This window comes from Macaca mulatta, chromosome 9 (genome assembly GCF_049350105.2).
Source record: "Macaca mulatta isolate MMU2019108-1 chromosome 9, T2T-MMU8v2.0, whole genome shotgun sequence".
NCBI lineage: Eukaryota > Metazoa > Chordata > Mammalia > Primates > Cercopithecidae > Macaca > Macaca mulatta.
The window spans coordinates 142,101,084-142,121,072 of NC_133414.1; the positions used below are offsets into that span (position 1 = coordinate 142,101,084).

The window sequence follows — 19,989 nt, forward strand, 5'->3', positions numbered from 1 at the left end:
TGAAGGAACTGGGTAAATGTAGCGTTTCCATTTAACAGTATACTGTGTAACCACTTAAAATGGTAATCTAATATATATATTAATTGACATGAAAAGATGTACATGATGTTAACATTAAAAAGTATAGGCCGGGCGCGGTGGCTCAAGCCTGTAATCCCAGCACTTTGGGAGGCCGAGACGGGCGGATCACGAGGTCAGGAGATCGAGACCATCCTGGCTAATATGGTGAAACCCCGTCTCTACTAAAAATACAAAAAACTAGCCGGGCGAGGTGGTGGGCGCCTGTAGTCCCAGCTACTCGGGAGGCTGAGGCAGGAGAATGGCGTAAACCCGGGAGGCGGAGCTTGCAGTGAGCTGAGATCCGGCCACTGCACTCCAGCCTGGGCGACAAAGCAAGACTCCGTCTCAAAAAAAAAAAAAAAAAGTATATGCAGCCACACGCAGTGGCTCACGCCTGTAATCCCAGCACTTTGGGAGGCCGAGGTGGATGGATCATGAGGTCAGGAGATCGAGACCATCCTGGCTAACACGGTGAAACCCTGTCTCTACTAAAAATACAAAAAAATTAGCCAGGCGTGGTGGCGGGCGCCTGTAGTCCTCGCCTGTAGTCGAGAGGCTGAGGCAGGAGAATGGTGTGAACCTTGGAGGCGGAGCTTGCAGTGAGCCGAGATCGCGCCACTGCACTCCAGACTGGGCGACAGAGTGAGACTCGGTCTCAAAAAAAAAAAAAAGTATATGCTAGGCTGGGTGCGGTGGCTCACACCTGTAATCCCAGCACTGGGAGAGGCCAAGGTGAGCAGATGGCTTGAGCCCAGAAGTTAAAGACCAGCCTGGACAACATAGTGAAGCTCCACCTCTACAAAATATACAAAAATTAGCCGGGCGTGGTGGCACATGCCTGTGGTCTCAGCTGCACAGGAGGCTGAGGAGTTACTCATCTGGGCCCGGGGAAGTCAAGGCTGCAGTGAGCCGTGATTGCACCACTGCACTCCACCCTGGGTAAGAGGAGTGAGACCTTGTCTCAAAATAAAATAAAATATAAATTTTAAAAGTACATGCTTAGGAGCACATATTCACATAGAAAAAATTTTGAAAGGACATACATCAAAATGTGAACATGAGTTACTTTTGAGTAATGGAATTATGGATGACTTAATTTCATTTTTATCTAAAATTTATAATTAAACATTTTTTTTCTTTACTAAGCATGGATTTCAAGTATACTTTTTTATTGTTTTAAAAACAAATTTGGAAATTATATTTTAAAAGGAGGAAAAACATGTCAAATGATGTTAACACATCTTTGTTAACCACTTACCACGCTTTTGAATGTTCTAAAATGAGTTTCACAAGTTGTTGGTTTAGAAACTTACTTTGTGAAATTATTAAAGGTATGTTTTGACATTTTAGCCCCTATCTCCCCCCAAAAGCAATAACAGATTATAATGAAAGAACAAACTGAAAACTTTTCTAATGGAAATACACACACATCAATGCCCAGTCTGTTTCCTCAGGGTGTAAGAAAATGTCTTTTTCCTCCTCTTTTGACAAGAACACAAACATGAAGCACTTTAAAGGGATAATCCCATTTCACGCTCGTCATGGGCGCATCAAGACCCAGTTTAGTGAAATCTATGCAGGTTTTGCCTATTAGCTAATCTGTTTTAGTACCTGTGGTGCTGACAAATTCATTTGCCTGGGAGAAACAGTTCTGCACGCGGCAAGCTCCTCCAGGTAATCCCAGCAGGAGGTGGGTTGGGCTGGAGAGCAGAGACTGTCCCGTGGCCAGGGACAACTCTGGAGCCAGGAAGGTGGGGCTGAAGGCCAGGATGGATGCCAGGGCAGCTGTGACAGCAAGTCAGGGGGTGGGTGGCGGGCGGCTGTCAGGAGACAACAAGGCCACGGGCAGGACCTCTGTCCACACAAGGTCAGACTAGGATTGGACTGAGGTGTGGACCACACCTAGGAAAAGTCTGGAATTTCTGAGCCTTCTATTTCATGGCCTGTACTAAAATGGTTGAAAACACCAAGAAAATGTTGCCATCCCCTCTTTTAGGAACCCAGTGACAAGCTCCTCCATTCCCTTCACAGTCCAGAAACTCCAGCACCTGGATAAAGCTGCTGGTTCTCCACTGTGGTGGTTAATATCAAGTGTCAACTGGATTGAAGGATGCCAGGTGTTGATCCTGGGTGTGTCTGTGAGGGTGTTGCCACAGGAGATGAACATTTGAGTCAGTGGGCTGGGAAGGCAGACCCACCCTCAATCTGGGTGCGCACCATCTAATCAGCTGCCAGCATGGCTGGACTAAAGCAGGCAGGAGAATGTGGAAAGACTAGGCTGGCTGAGTCTTCCGGCCTTCCTCTTCCTCCCGTGCTGGATGCTTCCCGCCCTTGAACATCCAACTCCAAGTTCTTCCGTTTTTGGACTCTTGGACTTACACCAGGGGTTTGCCACGGGCTCTTGGGCCTTCACCAACAGACTGAAGGCTGCACTGTCGACTTCTCTACTTTTGAGGTTTTGGGACTCAGGCTGCCTTCCTTGCTCCTCAGCTTGCAGACGGCCTATTGTGGGACCCCACCTTGTGATCGTGCAAGTCAACACTCCTAATAAACTCCCCTTCACATATACACCTATCCTATTCTGTCCCTCTAGAGAACCCTAATACACCCACATTCTGGCCAGTTGCACCTCATCCCTTTCGTCCTTGTCACCTGGTCATCATGTTTCGTGAGCTTTGCTTTTCCAGAACAGAAGGGCCTGCTTCGGGCTGGAGAGGCTGTGCACCGGGAGGGAGAGCGCTCACACCAAGGAGTTGCATTGGGGGCTAAGGACAAACCCTGAGGGGGACCTCCCCACCACACAGATGGGAACCAGAGGCTCCAAGAAGTCTAAGGACTCATCAAGGTCACGTGGAGATGGTCGGTGGAGATGAGATGGGAACTCACATCTGTCCGACTCTCAAGCAGGGGCATTTTCCTTGGGGCAGGAGGATGCCTGGGGACTGTTCTCTACAAAAGCCAGCTTCATATGAATAAGTGGAGGGACGCGCGCCACGTCAGCTACAAAACACCCACCTGACACTGCGTGGACACCTGCTCTCTCCATGAACGAGGGTGAGAAGGAAGAGTTTACACACAAAAAAGAACACGCTGTGTATCTAAGAGTTTACTCTTTTTTCGCATAAAAATTAAGATGTGTATCTCATCTTAACAAACTAAAGCTCTTCATAAGAATCTTTCGTAAGGCCACAAATGCCAATACCTTCTCCCTCTCTCCCAGCTTTGGCCGTTTGGCACGAACTGGCATTTTTTAATCGAGTCACAGCTCTGGGATCTTACCCAGGGTTAATGAAGACGTGTCCTGTAATTCTGGATCATCCACATCCCAGGTGGCACTGTACCGGTTTCAACACCTTGTCTTCCTCTGCTCCATCTTTCCCGTACGGAATTCTCCCTATGACTGAATGCCATGACTACTTACAGAGGGGGCTCTTCCCACATCGGTGTGGAGGGCACTCCCTGGAGGGAGCACGTTCCCTGCAGATAACGTGATGCGGACAGGAGCTTACAAACAGGACATCTCAGGAAGCTTTCAAACCCAGAGAAAATAATGCCAGCCACACAGTCAGACAACACATTGAAAACCCAGGAGAAAATGAGTAATTTCCACTTGAATATAAAAGGGATTCTGTCTCTGATAACCTCAGTTGGGGAACAGATTGGACACTAGCACTTAGTAAAATTCACTGCAAGATTAGAACGTTTTAAATATAAAAATAAGCCTTTTAATGAAAGAATGTGTAAACAGCCCTGGGTACATCCACAAAACAATGAAAAAGCATCCTGGCTGCGTCTGGGCGGGCCTCCACAGGCCATGAGTGCCCAAGCTCATAGGAAGTTTGATACAACATTTTTTGACTTGTAAATAATGCAATTCATCTCCCTCTCAACCAGGAACATTTGAAAGGAGGCTATAGTACGTAGTAATGATTTGGGGGATCCTTTTTTTTTTTTGAGACGGAATCTCGCTCTGTCGCCCAGGCTGGAGTGCAGTGGTGCGATCTCGGCTCACTGCAACCTCCGCCTCCCAGGTTCACACCATTCTCCTGCCTCAGCCTCCCGAGTAGCTGAGACTACAGGTGCCCGCCACCTCACCAGGCTAAATTTTTTTGGTATTTTTAGTAGAGACGGGGTTTCACCATGTTAGCCAGGATGGTCTCGATCTCCTGACCTTGTGATCCGCCTGTCTCGGCCTCCCAAAATGCTGGGATTACAGGCGTGAGCCACTGTGCCTGGCCTTGGGGGCTCTTTTGAAGTGATGTGGATTCTCCTGGCTCTCGTGCAGAGGATGGTGGATTTACGAGAAGGAAAGGACAAACTTCCCCCCACCCATGGAGGACACCGGGCTGCTATTTGAACAGGGAAATCCCCAAACCCATCTGTAGGAGATTCACATTTGCTGCAACATGAAGGGTTAAAAACCAAAACTGGGATCTTCTTTCTTCCAGCTTGCATCTTCTAACGATTCTTGGTATGGTTAAAATGTCCCTACAAAGATAAAACAGCACATTGCGGGAATTAATTTAACTTGGCCAAATTAATACACCTTGGCTATACATTTGCCAACACAAAGCACTACATTTAAAATGACTATTTGTAAGCGATATCTTAATTCCTGAGGTATCTGTTTATAGATATATTAATATATATTACATTAAGATATTTAAAGCATTTCCAGTAGTGACTGGTACATAGAACATTTTCAATAAATGTTACTTCCCTTCTTTCCTATAGTACTATGAGGAATAACAAGAGAATGAAAATACTATTCATATATTCATAAAATAAATTTTTAAAAAATGTCTAAATATTGAATCAGGATTCAGCACAAAAGCAACACAAAAGTGGCTCCTCTCACCAGGGACATCTTGCAGTAACAGAGGCTCCTGACAATCCCCACCAGGGACCCTCCGTCCCCCCACCCATCTCCTGGGGCAGGCCTCTTATCTCCTCACCGTCACCCGCAGAAGTAAGTGGGAGAAGCAGATGGCTGGGGATAGACAGTTGGCCAGACACTGTACCACTGTGCAATGAGAGGCTCGTCGGCATCGAGGAATCTCTGTCACACTTGGCCACATATCCTGGCACATAGCAGCGTGGCACTCTGGCCCACAGGCAGAGACAGGCACAGCCTCCCTGTCCTGCAAGGACTCCACCATCAGGGCAACAGGCTCCTGAGCTGGCTGCAGCCCAGGAAGGCTGGGGTAGGCTGGGCGGTGAGGGAACAAAGCAGCCCAGTCCTTGATGACATCCCTGCTTCCTGGAAGGCAGGGGCTGCCCTGACCCAAGGGGACCACACAGGAGAGACTCCGGACTTGCCTGGAGGGACTATTAGACAACAGAGCACTGACGTGAGACACTGATGGCTCCTTCGAGTGATCAGAACAAAACGCTACAGGAGCCAGGGAAGAGAGCACGTGACCCTACCTGGTGAGGGGCCTGAAGGCTTCACACAAGAGAGGAATCCTGGGTGGGCCACGAAGGAGCAAGAGAATCTTTGGAGGTGGGAAGGTATATCCCAAGCGATAAGAACAGCACAAGGTCAGACCGTTCCAGGATCGGAGAAGCTGTGGCGGCTAGAGCGGGGGCTTGTGGTGCACAGGACAGGGATGGGAGCAGCTGTCTGGGAGGTCAAGCAGCACTGAGATTTGAAGGGCCCTTGATGCCATGGTGCATACATTTATTCAACAGGCCTTTACTTCCCAGAATATTCCCAGAATCACATGTGTAGCAGGTATCCCTTTGCAAAAGGACATTCATGCAATTCTCAAGGTCTTTCATAGTGTAATGGACATCAAATCTCTAAAAGGCAGCGGAAAGTACGTAGCATTTCCTGAACTTCTTTGGACAAGAACCTGTTCTGTAGGGAGACTCTGAGCACAGGAGCCCAGCTGGCAAATCGCGGCTCTGGGCCGTGCACTGAAGGGGCAGGGTCGGCGGAAGCCTGGGAGGCTCACTCTGAGGTGCAGTGGGGTACGCAGGCCCAAGAGACAGTGGGCTTCTCTTAGGGCAGAGACGGGAGGATTGCAGGGAAATGCAGTTTAATTCATTTCAAAAAAGCTATTCACTGAGGTGACTTACTCCTGACGCATCCTTCCCTGCTCTGTTCGAGGGGTATATCTGGAAGACATGTTAAAACTTGGGGACAAAGATAGAGCCACATCAATTTGAGGACTGAGACCCAGAATTTTTTTTTTTTTTTTTTGAGACAGGGCCTGGCTCTGTCACCCAGGCTGGAGTGCAGTGTCACAATGATGGCTCACTGCAGCCTCAGCCTCCTGGGCTCAAGAGATCCTCCCATCTCAGCCTCCTGAGTAGCTGGGACTATAGGTGCTTGCCGCCACACCTGGCTTTTTTTTTTTTTTTTTTTTTTTTTGGTAGAGACAGGGTTTCATCATGTTGTCAAGCTGGTCTAGAACTCCTGGCCTCAGGCGATCCACTCGCCTCAGCCTCCCAAAGTCTTGGGATTACAGGTGTGAGCCAATGCATCTGGCCAAGACCCAGAATCTTAGACACAAAGGAAGCTTTAGAAATTGCTCTTTAACCCTTCTGCCCTGGTGCGATCTCAAGCCCCCGCATCATTCTACTCTCTCTTAGACACAAAAGAACCTTTAGAAATCGCTCGTTTAAACCTTCTGCCCTGGCATGATCTCAAGCCCTCACATAATCCTACTCTCTCTTCTTGACATGTCCCAGTTTGTCTCTGTCTCTCTCAAAGCAAGCAGCCCCCAGTGACACCCAAAGAGAAGCCTCGTACTGACCCCAATCTAGACCGGGGCTGGGCCAGTGGGACCTCAAGTCCTCGGACTCTGGGACTCACAGATGGCCCACACCAGCCACCGGAGGCAGGTCTGATGAGGAGCTTCAGGCTCATTGTGCCTCAACTGTGAGTCTTACTGTGGACAATTAAAATGCCTTGCCTCCTGTTTGGTCAGGCTTGAAGTCATTGGATCAGCAATAATGGAAAAACCCTTTTCCACTTTTGGTAAAACAGTTCCACGGAGCAAGAGAACGACGTTTAAGAGGGAGTTTTTATTTGCTTCTAACCCTGGGATGAAAAGGGGCCAGGGCCAGCTGCTTCTGGCTGCACCTGCTGCCCAGCGCCTTCTCCTCTGCACCCTTGCGGCACACGTGTGTGGCCTCAGCCCTTCTTTCATCTCTCACTGCAATGGCTTCTTTACGGGGTTTGCCACCATGCATGAACTCCCTCAAAATGTCCCCCTTTCCTTTCTGGAAGCCTTCCTCGCTGGGGTCTCCATGACCTTTCTGTGGAGCCAGCAAGGACAGCAGAGCCAACAGGAATACACCTCACTCCATCTGGGACCATCACGTGAAACACCAAGATTGATGCCTGCACCTCCGGTACATCTAGCTGCAAGTCATCTCTGTAGACTGGGGGAGGAGAGAACTGCACCCCACATCCCCCACCCTTTTTGCTGAAGCCATTTTTCCTTCATGGGCAGAGCCCTGGCTGTGGCTAGCTCTCCGCTTCTCCCCGAGTACCTGTGTGACAGAATGACAGCAGCTCTCTGTGGGTTAAAGATGTTGATGATTCCTGCCATTACCATCTGCCAGAGGAGTCATTTTTTCTTCCTTTAACAGCATATTCATCTTTACCGCCACAAAACACTGTCCCTTCTCAAGATAATTCTTCAAAGGCCTACAGTAAAAGCTTGGACCTCTAAGCCAATCATCCGTCTTTGCCGGCACGCATCTTTGTATGGGGAAATGTCTTTAGAGCACCTGCGATGCCCTGTGCCGATGGACACCTGTCACACCCTTGCCTCATCTTCCTCTCTTCCTTCTTGGAGGCGTCAACACTCGAAAGTGGGCGTGCACCCTTCTGTACCAGTCATAGCCCCAACAGGAAACAGATACAGGGGCGAACAGGAGACCTCACAAAGGGGTTATTACAAAAGGATTCGTCACAAAGTTGCCTGGGAGCCGCGAGGGACAGTGCAGGGGCCAGAGCCAAGGGATAAAGGGCAGCAGCGGCTGCCAGAACCCGGAAGGAGGAGGTGCCACATGCTGCCGGCTCCTTCAGAGGAGCAGACACTGGCCAGGGGACATGGCCACATACCCTGCCCTCGCTCTCCAGTCTCCTGTTGCCTGTCCCAAATACCCCTAGAGGCTGAGCCCAAAGGGAAGTGGGAGAGCCCAGGCACCCCCCGATGTAAGCCATACAGGCTGGCCTCCTGTGCAGATGCCGGGAAAGGTGGGCAGTGGATCTGACCTGGAGGGGCAAACAGAACACAAAGTCCAGAAATGAACTTACCAGACAGAGACTTCACCTCAGCCATTTTAAATATGGTCAAAGAACTAAAGAAGGTCATGGCCAGGCACGGTGGCTCACACCTGTAATCCCAGCACTTTGGGAGGCTGAGGCGAGTGGATCACTTGAGGTCAGGAGTTTGAGACCAGCAATCAACACGGTGAAACCCCGTCTCTACTAAAAATACAAAAGTAGCCAGGCGTGGTGGTGCACACCTGTAATCCCAACTACTTGGGTGGCTGGGGCAGGAGAATCGCTTGAACCTGGGAGGCAGAGGTTGCAGTGAGCTGAGATAACACCACTGCACTCCAGCCTGGGCAACAAGAGCGAAACTCCATCTCAAAAAACAAAAAAAGATCATGATTAAGAATTAAAGGAAAGGAGAATGATGTCTCACCAAATAGATAATCATCCATAAAGAGAGAATTTTATACATATAAACAGAAGTTCTACAGTTTAGAAGTATAAGTGAAATTAAAAATTCATTAAAGGGGCTCAACAGCAGATTTAAGCAAGCAGAAGGAAGAACCAGTGAACATGAAATCAATTGAGATTATCAAGTTTGAGGAACAGAAAAAAAAAAAAAAGCGAAGGAAAATGAACAGGGCTTTGAAGAGACTGCACAGCACCATCAGGTGTCCCAACACACCCGTCAGCGGGAGTCTCAGAGGAAAAGGACACGGAGAAAGGGCAGAAAGAATATTTTTTAAATAATGGCCAAAGACTTCACAGATTTGATTTGAAAACATTAATCTACATATACAAGAAACTCAATTAACTTCCACTAGCATGAACCCAAAGGGATCCACACCTAGACACATCATAATAAAATGATCTAGAACCAAAGAATCTTGCACACAGAAAGGGAGAAGCGACATACCATGTGCGAGTGAGCCTCAGTGATACTAACAGCTGATTTCTCATCAGACATCGTGGAGGGAGAGGCAGCGAGATGACATATTCCAAGTGCCAGGAGAAAGACTGTCAGCACCTGTTACTCTAGTTCAAAACCACGTGGCCATACACGCCTTTCCTCGATGTCCAACAAAACCAAATGACATTGAAATTATAATGATAGAGAAATGAAGACATCCCCAGATTTAAAAAAAAAAAAAAAACAAAAAACAGAAATCTGTCGCTAGAAGACTTGCCTTACAAGAAATGCTGAAGGGAGTCCTTCAAGATGAAATACAGAACACTAGATAGCAACTTACATCCTCATGCTGCAACCATGTGAATGGAGTTTTGTTCTTCTAATTGCGTGTTACCAGTAAATAAGAGTCTATCTATTTTTGTGTGTTCATCTTATATTCAACAACCTTGCTGGATATTAGTTCTAGTAGTCTATCTGCAGATTTTCTGGACTTTTATTTTTAAGAGATGGAGTCTCACCCTGCCGCCTGGGAAGGAGTACAGTGGCATAATCATAGCTCACTGCAGCCTCTAACTACTGGGCTCAGGCGATCCTCCTGTCTCAGCCTCCCAAAGTGCTGGGATTATAAGCATGAGTCACTGTGGTCAGCCTTGGATATTCTATGTAGATAATTATGCCATCTGGAAATAACAATTTAGATTTTTCTCTTTCCAATTCTTACGCCCAGTTTCTTTCTTTCTTTTTTTTTTTTAATCACATTATGCCAGCTAGGAGCCCTAGCACACCAAGCAGAAGCGCTAATAGCATCCTCGTCCTTTTCTCTTCAACACAGATGCTTCCACTAAGTATCACGTCCTTAATTTTTAGCAGAAGAAAGCCTTCTATTTCTGTTTTGTGGAGTTTTTAAACATGTATCATGAATGGGATTAGCATCTGACTGTATGCTGTTTCTGCATCTAATAGATGATCTCTTTTTCCCTCTGATCAGACAATGTGATTGTTTTCCTAATGTTAAATCATCCATGTGTTCTTTCACACAGGGTTGTTAAAATCTGTAAAATCCCTGCAATGGTAGCTTTTTGATAACGTTCCCAGATTCTTCCATTGTTACTGACCTGATTCTGTTCTCTGTTCTTGAGTCAGTTTTTGCAACTGAATTTTCTGGGGTGGGGAGAGGAACCCCACTGCAGTGGCCATTGCAGCCCTAGACCTAGTGCAGCCTGTCCACATGCATGTCACAGTGCAGTCCCTTAGCATCTCCAAGATGCATTCCAAGGTCTTCTGGCATCTATTGCTACTAATGAGAGATCTGTTGTCAAATTCTCATCCCTTCATGCTTGGCCAGTAATTTCTCTCTAGCAGCTCTACAGATGTTTCTCTGCCTTTGATGTCCTCCAGTGTCATTATGACCTATCTATGTGTGGATACATCACGCCCAAGACTCACCGTGATTCTTCAGATATACGAAAAAAGGTACAGACAACAATATAACAAACACTCATGAACCATCACATAACTTAGGAGATAAAACATTAGATATCACCAAAACACTGCACCCTGAGCCCTTCCACTCAGTGGAAACAACTTCCTTATTTCGAAGTTGTTTACCACTCTCACAAATGTTTTTATTCCTCTAGTACATATATATGTTTCCCATGCTTAAAATTGTATCTGGATAGTATCATTCTACATAGATCCTTCTGTAATTTCCTTTTTTATCCATTTGATCCATTTTCACTGCTCTCTATAACATTTCATTGAGTAAATATGTTGCAATTCATTTATCCATTCTATTAATGAACATTTAGGTTGTTTCTGGCTTTTCTTATGCTAACAGTGCTACAACAAATATTTTGTTTTGTTCTAAGACAGAGTCTCGCTCTATCACCCAGGCTGGAGTGCAGTGATGGGATCTCGGCTCACTGCAACCTCCACCTCACAGGCTCAAGTGATTCTCCTGCCTCAGCCTCCTGAGTAGCTGGGACTACAGGCATGCGCCATGCCCAGCTAATGTTTTTGCGTTTTTAGTAGAGATGGGGTTTCACCATATTGGCCAGGCTGGTCTCAAACTCCTGACCTTAAGTGATCTGTCCGCCTCAGCCTCCCAAATACAACAAATATTTTGTATACACTTTCTTGGGCATCAACTAAGATATACACCTAGGACTATACCTTCTAGCTCACCAGAAATGCACACCATAAGCTTTACCCATTTACATGGCTTCTGAGGAAGTGAACGTGTCCTTTCGCTCTACAACCTCACCCACACTTATAGCACCATTTTTATTTTTGCTAATTTGATGTTTTAATTTGCAAGTCTTTAAATTACTAGTGAGTTGAACACCTATTTGTATTTATTGGACATTCTGAGTTTCCTTTTCTCTGAACTGCCAGGTCATATACTTTGCCCACTTATTTACTGGACTGATTTGCATATTTATTCAAGACACCCATCTTTATGTTGTGCAAAGAGCTTTTCTTAGACAATGATGAAGGAATTCTGATATGTAGCATGTCAATATATGTAGTCATATTCTATATTTTCTTTTTCTTTTTTTTTTTGAGACAAGAGTTTTGCTCTTGTTGCCCAGGCTGGAGTGCGATGGCGTGATCTTGGCTCACCACAACCTCCACCTCCCGGGTTCAAGCGATTCTCCTGCCTCAGCCTCCTAAGTAGCTGGGACTACAGGCATGCACCACCACGCCTGGCTAATTTTGTATCTTCAGTAGAGACATGGATTCTCCATGTTGGTCAGGCTGGTCTTCAACTCCCAACCTCAGGTGATCTGCCCACCTTGGCCTCCCAAAGTGCTGGGATTATAGGCATGAGCCACCGTGCCTGGCCGTCACAATCTATATTTTCTACTAACAATTTTAAAGTTTTTTTTTCATATATAGGTTCTTATTAACTCCCACTCCCACCTCCCACCTCTTAGAATTGATTTTGTGTGGGGCAGAGATCTAATTTTATCTTTCCTCATATATGGATAATTAATTACCCTGGCACAATTTATAGGTCTATGTAAATCTAATTTATAATGCCTTCAAACTGCCATATATGCATGTTTAAATATCTCAATTTTATTTCATTGGTTAGTCTACGCTTGGGCCAGTAATACATTGTCTTAATGGTCACAGCTTTGTAATATATCTTGATAGCTGATGGATAATTTCCCTTGCTTGTTATTCTACTTCGAAATTGACCACATATGCCTTTCTTCAATTCTGGAAAATTCTCAGCCATTATCTTTTCAACTATTCTACTCACACATTCTCTAAAGTCCTTCCTTCTGGATTTCCTAATGGGCCTTCTCATTCTTTCCTCTATGACTCCTAATTATACTTTTATACTTTCCATCTTCTTATCTCCCTTGCTATGCTTGGGGGATTTATCCAGCTCTATCTTCTAATTCATGGATTCTGTCTTTAACTGTGTCTAATCTGATGACTTTTTAAAAAAAACTTCAGTGAACATATCATGCACTTTTAGTTCTTTTTAAAAAAATCGTCCAATAGTTTTTTCAAACTGCCTTCCTTTCTTATTATGGCTTGATTTCTTCTTTAATCATTTTGTAAAATAACTACAGGATACCTCAGAGACATTGCAGGCTTGGTTGCAGAACACTGCAATAAAGTGAGTCACACAAATGTTTTGGTTTCTCAGTGCACATAAAAGTTTTGTTTACAATATGCTTGTAGTCTATTAAGTGTGCAAACAACATTCTGCCTAAAAATATGTACACACCTTAATTTAAAAATACTTTGTTGTTTAAAAATGTTGACACAGAAGCATGAGGTGAGGATATGCTTTTGGGAAAATGGCACCAAACAGACTTGTTCAATGCAAGGTTGCCACAAATCTTCAATGAATAAAAACCACAATATCGTCAAAGCACAATAAAGTGAAGTGCAATAAAATGAGGTGTGCCCGTACTTTATATCCAACTTCAGGTTCTTCTATTATTTCAGATTCTTGGAGATTTCGATTCTACTGTTTATTTCCTGACCCCTCTTCTCACCATGGTAGTAGATTTGTTTATGTGCTTATTTTTCTATTGTGATCTTATCCTTAGTAGGGGTTGTTTTATCTCCAAATCTCCTACGCACTGGGTGGTGGAGCCATGCCTACAGGACAGTTCTGCATCTGCTGCCACCCAAGGCCTTCAGGACTTCAATGGGCTGCAACTGTTTTTATGGCAGGGCTTCTACTTTTGGTTCCTATACGATTGAGATAAAATAAGCTTGGAGCCCACACCCACGCAAAGCCTGGTATTGTAATTTCCAGTCCCCTTTTAGGGTATAATCAGATCTTCGAGCCTCTAAACTTCATGCAAGGATCCAAATTCTAGCTCCCACACCTCTGTTAGGCCAAAACCACATCTATCTCTGGACATGAGCATTCCAGTTCCCAGCCCTGGGTGCATTCTAGAACCAAACCCAACAAGTACCCAGACCCAGTAATGGCCCACTAAAGAGTGTGTTGGTCCCAACGGCTCTACCTTTGCTTTCTCTCTTTGCCTATTACATGATCAGCTGTGTGTTTTTTATCAGCGTCTACCCTGAGTCTCTGCAGCAGGAGGGGGACACATCTGTGTTGGTTTGATCTAACATGTCTGTAGGAAGTCTAAATTGAACTTTTGTCTTTTTTCTTCCAGTCATCTGAAGCCCCTCAGCTCCTTTAGCACCAGAAAATGACCTAAGTAACAGTTAAAATTTTTTTAAAGGTAGTTTTTCAATATCCGTATTCCAGAGAAACTGTCAGCTACTGCTAGAAGCTAAGTCTGAAGATTCTGTCAGTGGTCTATTCAGACCCGTCTATTCTGGGATTCATATTTGGCTATACTGACACAGCCAGACTCTTCCATTCCCAGCTTATTCCCTCACAGTGTGAGTAAATCAGCCCTGTGTCTTAGCCAAGAGCTTCTCACTGTGTCTGGGGATGAAAATCCACAAAAACCTGCACTATCACCGCCACACTTCTCAGAGGGTGTTCGAGCCTGACGCTGGGCCACCAGTGTGGGGGAGTGACGCCGGCATGCTAACTGCAAACACACTGATCAGCCAAAAGAGCAGAAAGCAGAGGGGGCTCCCAGCCGAGTGCTCAGGCCCCTGCCTCCCCATCAACGACGCTGCGTGGCAGGCCAACCGCTTAGCGCCTAGGGACCTCACTTTCCTTATCTGTAAATTGACAGGGTTAGACCAATGAACTCCGGGATCCTTGACAAACCTGGGGGGAGAAATGCATGGGGCACAACTTGATTCTTACAGAATGATCAATGAAGTTCCCGTTGATCCCTCCATGATTGTGTTTTCTTCTCTCAGGACAGAAGAAAGAACTGACAAGGATGCTTGCTATCAGCTGTGGCCGAGACAGGACACAAAGAGCAGGGCACTGCGCATCGATCTCTGTTCATCCATGTCAGAACGTTACATTTCCATCTTCGGCCCCGACCCCAGCTTGACACTCGGACCCGCCATAGCAAGCACAGGCAGCGTTCTCAGCCGTCACCGCAGGCACCGGAGGAGGGCAGAGATCAATGGGTTCCAAGCCTTCCTGTTCTAGTGCAGTATTTATAGATGATGTAGATGTAGAAAGCAGTGACCAATAATGTACAGATATGTAACAAAATAAACAGAAGTATTTTAAAGGTCACCAATTTGGAGATAAAAAGCAATACAAAGAAAAAAATGCATCCATTTAGAATCAGAATAATCATACTTTGGCTCCTCCTGCTGTCCCTACAAGGGAAAACTGAACCAAAACAATAGGTTTGGACCAAACACCTCCCTTCCCCTGCCCTCAATTTCTACTCCTACATTGCCTGACTCCACACACACAGACGTGCACACGCACTACATATGTACATAGACACACACATGCACACACACCATATACACCACACACACACAAATGTTGTCAGGCAATAGATTTCAGCGTCAAAAAGTGAATAATACGGAGGCTAATTAAGACTGCTCCCTTGCTATTTGCCCTCAATGAAAAAAAAAAAAAAGATTAGGCTAATGACAACGCTGGTATCCAGAATCAACATGGGACCAGAGGCTCCATGGCACCAGGAAACACCATGTTTTGCATGCTGGCTTTTCAGTGGTAACTCCCTACCCGTTTGAGCAATAAAAACCAATAACCACAGATAAAAGGGAGTGAAGGAGCATTAGTGATGGGCAACATTGAAGGGCCTGACTGTATTTTGAAATTTCATGTCCAGGCTCTCGAGACTCATGTGGCTTATCACCGGGATCAGCCCTGCCAGCACTCCGGAGTGCCAAGCTTGCGGACTACTGACTGAGCCCTTGCAGGGGACAGCAAAGGCCCAGAGACCTCTGTTAGAAACAGCAACTTTTCTCCCCAGGAGAGTCTGTCCATTCATTAGCTGATTAGCACAGGTAAGAAAACAGAAACCAATCTAGGTATATTTCAAACAGAGGGACTGTAACAGGATTTGGCTACACAAATGATGGAAGCGATGAGAAGCCAAATGGGGGAGCTGATATGGTTCGGCTCTGTGTCCCCACCCAAATCTCATCTCGAATTGTACTCCACACATGTTAGAGGGGAGCTGGTGGGAGGTAACTGGATCATGGGGGCAGACTTCCCCTTGCTGTTCTTGTGATAGTGAGTTCTCATGAGATCGGTTGTTTGAAAGTGTGTGGCACTTCCCCTCTGGCTGTCTCTCTCCTGCTGCCATAGTAAGGCATGCTTGCTTCCCCATCACCTTCCACCAGGATTGTAAGTTTCCTGAGGCCTCCCAGCCATACTTCCTGTACAGCCTGTGGAACTGTGAGTCAACTAGACCTCTTTTCTTTATAAATTATCCAGTCTCAGGTAGTTTTTTTTTTTTTAGATGGAGTCTCATGTGTCACCCAGGCTGGAGTGCAATGACGCAATCTTGGTTCACTGCAACCTCCACCTCCCAGGTTCAAGCGATTTTCCTGCCTCAGCCTCCCAAGCTGGGATTACAGGCACCAGGTAGTCCTTTATAGTGATATGAAAATGGACTAGTACAGGAGCCAAACACTCACCAGGAGGACAAAGTGAGGAGGAAGTGGACCTCGCAGGAGCTGGGCCGAGAGGGACTGCTCTGCAGGAGCTGAGTCCCGGGGGAGGACTGAGAGAGAGAGAGAAAGAAATGCTCTGGCCTCCTCCTCCTTCTCCCCAGCATTCCTGTGTCCCACCAATGCCTCACGTTGGCTGGATTCTCCCAGAAGTCAGAAGCAAAGGAGTCTGGGAAACACAGTCTCCACAACACAGAGGAGGGGCAGAGAAAGGGGGTCAGAGCTGAGAAAAAAACAGGCAACGGCTGACCAGTGATCCAATAAGATCCGAGGGTGGGCCCTTCTCCAGAGGATTCCAGCCCTGAGAGACTACAAAACATCAGAGACCAGAGACCTCTAGGAAAACACGGTGCTGAGGAAATACCATCACGTCTCCCCTCAACCAATATCCTAAATCCTTTCTACAGTGTTCTGCCCTATAAGCCTTCCTCCCTTCTTCATGTACCTTTTTTTGATTATTTTGGAGACCTCTGGCAGCCCCCTAAGTTTTCACTTAATTGCTTTGAATTTGCAAGGAGCAGCTTCATTTCCATTTTACACTTGGTTACTGTGTGGCCTGGGTACAAGCCAGCCGTGCAGATCCGGGAAAGGAAGCCTGCAGCCCAGGTAGTCACCTGGGCTGCAGCGTGGGAGCCAGTGGTGGCAGGAAAGGAAGCCTCCTAGTGATGGCAATCATCCTCTACAGGACTTGCAGCCCCAGACAGTGCACAACAGCGAGAGCAAGCAGCCTGACCCTGGGCAGGAGCAGATGCCCTGGATGCAGCAAGACCAGGTCTCACCACATTCATTTCGATCATCGATAACAAGAGCAGGGTGATACAGGGCTACGAGGCGATGCTCCTAAATAATAACATACAGCAGGAGGTGAACCCTAACGGTAATTACTATAAGAAACCCCCTCAGCCACTCCTGAACCATTGTAACAATGGTTACGATGCGCCAGAATGGGTCAACAGAAATAGACCGAAATGCAAACTTGGAAAATGAGGTTGAAGAGGTCTGCCGAGGAAACTCTTGCATATGGGAAATGTCAAAACCCTATATGTGTAAGAAACAACTCAATCATAAACATAAGGAAAAGCTTAGGAACAGAAGGACCACCAAGCTCAGACGGCTATACTGAGAATTCAGAGCAGAACAGATCAGATCAGCTGACATCCTACTAAGGTCAAAAATACACTAGAGAATTCAGGATGCAAAGGAGCTTACTGGAGAAAAGCCACCAAATTAACTCAGAATCACATGTAAGCTTCCCATTAGGAATTTCACACAAACTACCCCTGACATCACCTTGGCTTCTCTCTGACCAAGAGAACCATTCTGAACCGCCTACGGGCATCACAGGAGAGCGGGCAGGTCCACGTGTAAGCAGGCATTTGTGAATGGAACCGCAAGTTTAATAAAGTCTTCTGAAATTTGGAATTTTGCCCCATTGGTGATTTATTGTTAAGCACAACTCCCAGGGATCTTTCATTGCTAAAAATACTATTTGCTTTTTATTTAACACTGAACCTTTTGATGTTTTATAATACAAAAATAGTGTCTTATTATTTTAAAAGCTTAGGAGAGAAACTAGCCATATTATTAGAAGAAGAAGATATATGCAGCTATAGTCTGTTCAAATATCAAGAGGTGTGACTTTTCAAATTCACATTTCAATCTTTATTTACATTAGACTTTCAGAAATAGTGGGTGTAAATATTAAAACGCCCAAGCCTGGGTGAAATTTTATTGAGAATAACTACAAATAAAAGGAAACTGATTTTTTAAAGTCAGTTTCTGAAATTTAGATGAAAAGAATATTGAGTATTAACAAAAAAAAAAGATATTTACATATCAATGAAGGTTTTCTGCTCATAGATTCATTTCCTACGAAACATAACAGAGGCAAGCTTGGGGAATTATAAAGAAAGGAAAAACCCTAATCAAATAGGTACTGTTGTTCAAACAGAATATTAGCCAAAATGATCCAATCAGTTGCTGGAACTAAATTTTTTTTTCTTTAAGCCATTCATGCCAGAACACAAGCTCTCAAAGCATTAAGAATCTGTGCTACATTCCAAGTGTTTGCTTCCAACAGACGGGGGGATGTGAAAGATACATTCCATGGAAATGGGGTGGGGGGGACAAAGAAGGCACCAGTCAGTCATTGGCAAACAAGGAATTCAACCCCAATGGAGGCATGATTCTCAAAGTAAGCAGTATTCATTTGTATTCTAGGGTATATTTAACAGCTATGTGAATCAACCTAAACATACTAAATTCAAGTTGCCGGATCTTTAATTTCACCATTGTTCAGAATTACACCATAGAATGCAACATAACCTATGAAAATTTTTCTAAAGAGAGTACAAAAAGTAGCAAAGTATACCTTCATGGAATGAGTTTCATACTAAACTTTGTTTTCATATTTGTCTAAGGAATTCAGACAATTAGAGGTTCACCCTGTCATCAGACATGGTGATGGCTGTCATGGTTTTAGGTCTTTGTTTGAAACAAAATCAGTGCTTATCATTGTAAAACACAGTAGCTTACAGTATGTCAATTGAGGATCTCCATAATTTATTGACTCAATCTTTTGCTTATCAAAAACAGCAATACATTTCTCTAAAGATCTTTAGGGGGCAATCTCAGAAATACACATACACACACACACAAATTCCTGGTTTCTAGGTGGAATTTAAATATAATTCTATTTTATTGCAATATTAAGATTTCAAATTTAAAATTAAAGAAACCCAAGAATTATAGAGGTTATCAAAGACATATTAACTTGTTCTTGGAGTAAGTTCAAAATTAATAACAAAGGTATTATTATGCTAATATATACTTTATGATATTCTGCCCAATAGAAGAGACTGAGAATCTGACTGGCAGTTTCTGACCTCCCTTTACTTTGAATTAATGATGTGAACACTGTGTTCCCTTCTGAAATCTGTGATTTATGTGAAGTTTATGACAGAAACATGGAAGAAAAGCATAAACAGGGAAAAGAAAAACGCAATGGTGATTCCTATTTGGAAAATTAAATGAGAAAGATCTTTTCTCCAAGATGTCCTTAAATGATTCTCTATTTTAACCAAATCCAATGGCCTTGTCCCTTCCCTAAACCCTGTTTTTTAGAAGGAATTTTAAATGTATTTGCAATTTCTATTTCCAATCTGAAGCTGGACACAAATTAGTTTGTATACTGATAGAATGCTAAGAAAAGCTTAAATCAATTTTCACCTTTTTATTTATGTTCCTCATTCTTCAGAAACGTAATTGCAGTTTTTATTAACTTTGTTTTATGGATCTAATATTTAAGAAGAAGTCTATCTTTTATGTCACAGCAAGAAGGTTAATGCACTTACAGATTCCCCTGCAATACATCTTGGGCAAGGCTGGGCTGAGCTCCTTCCACCATTCTGAGAAATCTATTTAACAAATCACAGTTGCAGATATATCAGAACAATGATTATTTACACTTTCTATTAAAATATTTCAACATGCTCACAACTAGTTTGGTGGGAACAGGAACATACCCCTGTACTTAGCCTCCCCTGGCTACTCTCTGGCCTCGGTGCTGGGGGGCAGCCTCTTGAGGGAGGCTCCCGGTCCTCTGGGCCCCACGATGCCAGGACACAGGCGTTCACCGGGTGGCAGCCACGCTCGTGCCCACTGGCTTCGAATCTCCTGCATGCCCGTTTCTGAAACAAACGAAATTTCA

General features: G+C 44.9%; 1 protein-coding gene across 2 annotated transcripts in view; it reads right to left on the reverse strand.

The window, feature by feature from the left end:
- Positions 1-3,153: 3,153 nt before the first annotated feature.
- C9H10orf143 (chromosome 9 C10orf143 homolog) overlaps positions 3,154-19,989 on the reverse strand; it is a 50,292-nt gene continuing 33,456 nt past the window's right edge. The window contains exons 2-5 of one of the 2 annotated variants that reach the window (XR_003719550.2): positions 19,805-19,969; positions 19,634-19,696; positions 14,473-14,765; positions 3,763-4,548 (exon numbers count right to left, since the gene is read on the reverse strand). Coding sequence is in view for 1 of the 2 variants with exons in the window: in XM_028827016.2 (XP_028682849.2) it covers positions 4,519-4,548; positions 19,634-19,696; positions 19,805-19,969 (258 nt within the window). In the remaining variant the exon portion in view is untranslated. Of the gene's footprint in view, positions 4,549-14,472; positions 14,766-19,633; positions 19,697-19,804; positions 19,970-19,989 lie in introns of both variants that reach the window. The other variant, XM_028827016.2, reaches the window with a different exon arrangement.